The 6638-nt window shown below is 37.1% G+C and overlaps 2 protein-coding genes across 3 annotated transcripts in view; one reads left to right on the plus strand and one right to left on the minus strand.

Moving 5' to 3' along the window:
* Positions 1 to 2124: 2124 nt before the first annotated feature.
* LOC9327299 lies at positions 2125 to 5053 on the plus strand. 2 transcript variants are annotated; one of them, XM_021012547.1, is made up of 11 exons: positions 2125 to 2553; positions 2685 to 2776; positions 2874 to 3067; positions 3321 to 3360; positions 3628 to 3709; positions 3814 to 3891; positions 4002 to 4127; positions 4244 to 4365; positions 4453 to 4492; positions 4594 to 4671; positions 4754 to 5053. In XM_021012547.1, exons 1-11 carry the CDS (start codon positions 2282 to 2284, stop codon positions 4908 to 4910), a joined length of 1281 nt encoding a protein of 426 aa, XP_020868206.1. In that variant the 5' UTR covers positions 2125 to 2281; the 3' UTR covers positions 4911 to 5053. The 2 variants fall into 2 exon arrangements, with proteins under 2 accessions (XP_020868206.1, XP_002891237.2); XM_002891191.2 differs by having other exon boundaries at positions 2126 to 2553; positions 4597 to 4671.
* A 120-nt stretch (positions 5054 to 5173) lies between these two features.
* Positions 5174 to 6638, minus strand: part of LOC9327300 (pre-rRNA-processing protein TSR1 homolog) — a 4934-nt gene continuing 3469 nt past the window's right edge. Inside the window, 7 exon segments of the mRNA XM_021012548.1 lie at positions 5174 to 5531; positions 5613 to 5676; positions 5773 to 5851; positions 5993 to 6223; positions 6309 to 6395; positions 6475 to 6617; positions 6619 to 6638. The exon segment at positions 6619 to 6638 is cut by the window's right edge and continues 10 nt beyond it. Coding sequence (XP_020868207.1) covers positions 5416 to 5531; positions 5613 to 5676; positions 5773 to 5851; positions 5993 to 6223; positions 6309 to 6395; positions 6475 to 6617; positions 6619 to 6638 — 740 coding nt within the window. The 3' untranslated portion in view covers positions 5174 to 5415.

The raw sequence follows: 6638 nt of genomic DNA on the forward strand, positions 1-6638 counted from the left end.
AACGAAGATTGGAATAACTAGCTTTTTTTTTGTGCACTAAATTAATTATATTGCTCAACAAATATTTTGGCCATACAACAAAGAAAATGTGAATCCACTTAAGAAATATATAGTTGAGAAGATTTGTAATATGACTAGAGATTGATCCACGGTACACCGCGGATTATTTGTTTTCTAAAATTTGTAATTTTAAAAAAATTTAAGATTATGTATTATATATAAAACTTTGCAAATTGTATCATTTTTTATAGGGTTGGCTGATTTTATAGCCATAAACTAGTTGCATTCTCAGCTTCCCCCCCCCCCCAACCTTTTGGCTCCTGACAATTCCACCATTAACTTAGATAATTCTCACAATTTCAACATGTACTTTCGGATTCATCCTTAAAAATACGCCTCCAATTGAACCGGTCATTAAACCGGGATTAACCACAAATCCGTGTTTACTGAACCGCGACTGCGATTTACCCGACTAAACACCCATTACCCGTTAAGAAAACGATGTCGTTTTCCACTGGTTTAACTCATCAAAAACCTAAGCAAAAAACGACGTCGTTTTCATTCTCCTTCTTCTACAAAATCGATTTGGGCGTTTAGGGTTCTACATTCCACTTCAGAGCTTCTGAAATTTTAAGAAAATGAGCACCATGAGCTACTACTCATCTGCTTCCAGTTCAGGTTTTCGTGTCTCTCCTCCTGGTGTCCCCTCCAAATGCTGGTCTGGAGGATAGAAATCGGGGTCATCTGGATCGCTTAGATAAACCAACCCTTCATCCCACCAATTCTTCATTTTTCCCTACTGTAGCTCGAGAAATGGAGATATTGAATCGAAAACCTATTCGAAACCCTAATTCCCACCTAGATTTAAGAATCGAGAACCCAAAAATCCCAAAATCCCCAAATCCCCTTTTCTCTTTCTCTCTCACGAACCCTAATTTGAGATTTAACCTTGACGATTTGTAAACCCGATTTGAGAAATGAAAACAACGTCGTTTTCTTAACGGGTAATGGGTGTTTAGTCGGGTAAATCGTAGTCACGGTTCAGTAAACGTGGATTTGTGGTTAATCCTGGTCTAATGACCGGTTCAATTGGAGGCGTATTTTTAAGGATGAATCCGAAAGTACATTTTGAAATTGTGAGAATTATCTAAGTTAATGGTGGAATTGTCAGGAGCCAAAAAGTTAGGGGGGAAAGCTAAGAATGCAACTAGTTTATGGTTATAAAATCAGCCAACCTTTTTTTATAATAACCCGTATTATAACCCTTATTGAAGCATCATGCTAATGGTATTTAAATTTTTTATTATTGTTGATTCAAATTTATCCCGCCATGTAACTCTGTTCCGCAATGTAATATGTGATGTGCTATTTAAATGTTCAATAAAATTTTTATTGATTTTAAATATATTAATTATAATATTTAAAACTTTTAAAAAATTTAAATTAACTATATCTGGTAAAATTAAACAGTTTAACTAAAAACCAAATTGAACTGTGTACAAACTTTTAAATTTGGATGTTTGCTAAGTTAAGCTTACGGCTCATCCATATTTGGATTCATTTTGATCTTTTTTATAATGTGATTCTGAATCATTGTCTAAATATTTTAGCTGATGTGAGACGTTAAACACACATTTTTCGTTAATTGAGATATATGTCAACTTTTTAAATTTTGAATCACAATATATGCGTGATAAAAAATTGATATTTGTCTTAGTTTTACGTATTATATGATGATTCAAAACAATTAAAAAAATCATACATAGATGATAGAAAAATCATAATTTTAAATCTTAACCAAATCTTCTAAACATTTACATTATTAAATGTGGATCTTTATATGGATATATTTTATAATGAATGTTAAAATCTTTTAATTGTGTTTGGTTATATGGATAGTAGATAATTAATCATAGAAATTATTTGGATTCATGATATAAACGATGACATTCTTTGTAAATAATTATTATAAAAAAAATCAAAAGGTTTTCTCTAAAATATACTTTAAAATGTATATATATATTAATAATACAGCCAATTTAATTTAATACTCCAAAATTAAAGTAAACTAATTAAGCAGCGTATTTTTCAGAATATATATAATCTCGTATCGGGCTTTCTCTTCTCTACTGGACTGAAACTGAAACTGAAACTGAAACTAAAACTGAAACACTTCTCTTTCTCTCTCTCTCTCTCTAAGCTCGCTTCCACGAATCGAGAGTTGTACAAATTCGCTTGTTAGGGTTTCTCATTTCTCGAATTTCACTTCCATGGCGAATCTATGAGCGAAATGGCGGCTAGCTCCGCAGTCTCTCTTCTCGATATCAAGCACCGACGATTCGGCGTTAATCATGAATTGCGCCTAACGAAGTGGAAAAGGAAACTCCTTTGCTTCGATGGTTATCAAACGAGAAGATTTAGGTGCTTTGCAGATATGTTGGCACCGATTCGCCGCTCTGAGAAGTCGGAGGAACGGCGTTTCGATCAGAAGACGAGTGCCCACGGTGCCGGAATCAAAACTTCATCTTCTGCAGTGCCATTTGCTTCTCCAAAGTAAGATATTGGTCGAATTTTGGGTTTATTGTGGTATTCATGAATGTTGCTCAAACGTGTAGAACCCTCTAATTAAAACAAAACCAATGCTGTTTGGTAGTTTTTGATGTTGTTTATGTTTCAATTGTCAGATCTCGATTTGTGTCCAAGCAAGAAAAGTTCTACCCTCGTTGTACTCCAAGGCTTACTGGCCCTCAGTCCCGTGATACTCCGCCTAAACGAGGTTATTTACTTCTTCTTTTTTCGCGTGCTAGCTTTGCTTCTTGTGCCCATGCCAGGGTTTAATTAACAAGTTTCAGATTGTTTTTTAATAATTGTAGACACCGGGATTGCTAATGAAAAGGATTGGGGCATTGATTTGTTGAATGAGAATGTGAATGAGTCTGGCACTAATGAAGATGGCAGTAGTTGGTTTAGAGAAAGTGGACATGATCTGGGAGATAATGGTTACAGATGTAGGTGGACAAGGATGGGTGGTCGATCTCACGACGGCTCTTCTGAGTGGACTGAAACGGTACAAATCGTTTCCCTAGTGTTAGATTTTGACATAGTCCCTTAGCTTTTCTTCTCATATATACTTTGACTAGGGCTTGCTTTGTGAGAATAACCTTATCAAGTTATTTTTAGAGGATTTATGCCATCTTAAATGTTGGGATTGCATTCTTATTGTTCCCTGAGTCTAGTTATCTTGAGGTTATTCTTCGTAACCCCATGAAGTATCACCCCAGGTGGACGCGTTTAATCGGATTTATTGATATCCTTGACAGTGGTGGGAGAAAAGTGACTGGACTGGATACAAAGAATTAGGTATGGTACTCCTATCCTTATTGTTTTCTGGAAAACATCATCTCTTGCTTGATAGGTGTAGAAATTTGGAGGCCGTTTTACCAAGTTGGTAAAATTAGGAGCATTGAAACTGTTGGAAGGTCACTTGCTATTTAGTTTTTTTGTGCTCTACTTCCTTTCCCTTTCCCCTTTATCCCTTGGTTTTTGATACTGATGGTTAATGAGTGTGTCAAGGTCTATGTTTTTCATGTTTTCAAATTCTCATCTCAGTGGAGTGAACTTTTGTAGGTGTGGAGAAATCTGGTAAAAATGCCGAGGGTGACACTTGGTGGGAAACTTGGCAAGAAGTCCTTCATCAAGATGAGTGGAGGTCTATGTTCTAACATTCCCTTTACCAGATTTAGCATCTTTGCTAACATTTTCACGTTTCTAGATTCTTACAGTCCTCTCATTGTCAACCTGATCAAATTTCAGTAATCTAGCGAGGATAGAAAGGAGTGCACAAAAGCAAGCAAAATCAGGAACCGAAAATGCTGGTTGGTACGAGAAATGGTAGGTCAATAACAACAAAAATTGCTAAAATTACCTAGTAGTGTCTGCTTTTGTTTGATATAAGGGAGAAGCTTATGCTACTGGACTAAATATCATTCACTGAAAACCAGGTGGGAGAAGTACGATGCTAAAGGGTGGACAGAGAAAGGAGCACATAAGTATGGTAGACTAAATGAGCAGTCATGGTGGGAGAAGTGGGGGGAACATTATGATGGAAGAGGATCTGTTCTAAAATGGTTTTCTATTCTAATTACTCTCTAGTTTCCCACATATGGGAGTTACTTACATCAATTTTTGTGAGATCAAAAAGATTGTTTTAATGATTTTGATTTTGTTATTGGTGAACTACCAGGACAGACAAGTGGGCTGAGACAGAGTTGGGGACCAAATGGGGAGACAAGTGGGAAGAGAAATTTTTCAGTGGGATTGGTTCACGTCAGGGGGAGACATGGCATGTATCACCTAACAGCGACCGTCAGTTCCTTCTTCTTCTTCTTCCCTAAATTCCCTTGTTTGACTATGATTGTAATCCCGCCTGACCCGATTATCTCACGTTTCCAGGTTGGTCAAGAACATGGGGAGAGGAACACTTTGGAAATGGGTAAGGAACTTTGATTGCTTAGGCCTCAGATGTTTTTTTACCTTTAAACTGCATTTAGTTTATATTTTTACAACGGAGGCCTAATATTAGAACTTTGATAGCAGAAAGGTTCACAAGTACGGAAAGAGTACGACAGGAGAAAGCTGGGACATAGTGGTGGATGAAGAAACATACTACGAGTAAGAGAGAGAGCTTACATCTTAACATATAATCTAACCTTTGTGGTTTATTAATCTATCTTGGTATCATGTTTTGGTGAAGGGCTGAGCCACATTACGGGTGGGCAGATGTGGTAGGTGATTCAACACAGTTGCTCTCAATCCAGCCCCGAGAGAGACCTCCGGGTGTCTACCCAAACCTCGAGTTTGGACCATCTCCGCCTCCTGAACCTGACCAACCCCCTGACGAACCACAATGACACCACATCTGTTTGTTTAGCTTATTTAGCATAATAGCCTTTTTGCTTTGTCATTTTTTCGATAAATTTAGAATGTTGTGAATTATGGGTTTATATGATATAATTATTGATCCAACGTCCATCTCTTGGAATCTCTTGCTCAAGTATTAGTCCTCTCTTGTCCTTAAATGATGCTGATTAATTAAATATCTTTAGTGTATTGTGAGCAAGCAAGCACAAAAGCAAACAAAGTCTTTAATAAGAAAAAAAGAAGACACGCATCAACATGTAACGGAGCAAAAACAAATCAACTCAAATCTTTTTTAGTATGTCTATCATAACACTTAAGCTTATCAATGGTTCAACCTCATATTCTAAATGTATTGTGAGCAATGAAGGAAAAAACTTGTATATTTTTATCACATACAGGACAAAACTGGAGGACTTCAACTAAACCACCACCATAAATTACGAAAGTAGAATCAGAGAAACTTGAACATCATCATCTTCATTTTATATATTTGAATCATAGAAGCTGCGGGTACAGACGTTCAGGCCACTTGGGATAAGCACGCTTGTACAAGTTCATGCACACTATGTCATGCTGCTGAACCACTCCATTGAATATGCATTTCATTGCCCCTGCAAAGTTCACATGTATAAGTAAAACTCCAGAAACAAAACTCAATTCTATAGTCTCTTCTAATAATACTAATGATTTACCATGTGTGCCCACTGGCTCCTTCACACGACCACGACGCCCGCATTTTGACCACACTTCAACAGGCTGCACATGCAAACATTGTTCCATCCCCAAGCTTTAGCTTAATATATGAAATAATACGTAAATTATTCAATCATCGATTCTACTTTTCTCTGTTACCTTGAACCATTTCACATCTTCTGGGTTGTGGAACATATATCTGACTGATGCTTTCATCTTTGACACTCTCTGAGGATACCTGAACCAAACCACATTTCAAACAGCTTAGAATTACCATAGATTATGTAGTTTTTCTCCTCAGTTCACAAGTCAGAACATTAGTATCTATGCAAACTAGAATATGTGATTGTACTTGGGAAGAGGAAAGTAATAACATTACCCAGTTAATATTATCTTCTTTAAAATTATTTTGTTGGTGTCAACGCTTTTCAAGGAACCAAGGGCAGCCACGGCAGGAGTATTCGACCCTTCAGAAATCTTCAGAACAACCAAAGGAAGTGGTGGGAAAGATATTGGACCGTATATTGAAGCCAACGAGAAACGCCCTGGATGCAGGAATCTCTCCATCTTGTGCTTGTCTGAGCTGAAATTGTCGGTTGAAAATACCGGCCTGGAAATTCCCCGACCAAATATTATTAAAGATTGCAAACAAAAAAACCTACTACAGTAGTTTTAAAGCAGAAAAAATTTGGTACCTTGCGATGAATTGGCGGAAACCAACATGGAACATAAGCTCTTCTTTTGTTTTAATAGGAGCTTCGTAACCATCATACTTCTTTACGCTGCAAAGCATAAACAAAGGCGATGAGAAGAGGCTCAGCATACAAGGTCTCAATAAACAGATATCTAAACAGTGATTACCTAAAATGCAGAACCGACATCTTGGATTCATGCTGCAGAAGCCCAAATCCTATAATGGGTTTCAATGTGTTCACAAGGGAGGATAGTTTAGAGGCAGCACCAAGAGGCACTTCTTTAATATGCAGCCGTACATATGACCCAAGTTGGTACACAATCATCTCTGT

This window comes from Arabidopsis lyrata, assembly GCF_000004255.2.
Source record: "Arabidopsis lyrata subsp. lyrata unplaced genomic scaffold ARALYscaffold_1, whole genome shotgun sequence".
Taxonomy (NCBI): Eukaryota; Viridiplantae; Streptophyta; class Magnoliopsida; order Brassicales; family Brassicaceae; genus Arabidopsis; species Arabidopsis lyrata.

Excerpts from the sequence above, each read along its gene's own strand:
- LOC9327299 (XM_021012547.1), top strand. The coding sequence starts at position 2,282 with ATGAGCGAAATGGCGGCTAGCTCCGCAGTCTCTCTTCTCGATATCAAG. Across the intron at positions 3,361-3,627 it reads GACTGGATACAAAGAATTAG|GTGTGGAGAAATCTGGTAAA; the intron begins GTATGGTACTCC and ends GAACTTTTGTAG. Across the intron at positions 3,710-3,813 it reads CTTCATCAAGATGAGTGGAG|TAATCTAGCGAGGATAGAAA; the intron begins GTCTATGTTCTA and ends ATCAAATTTCAG.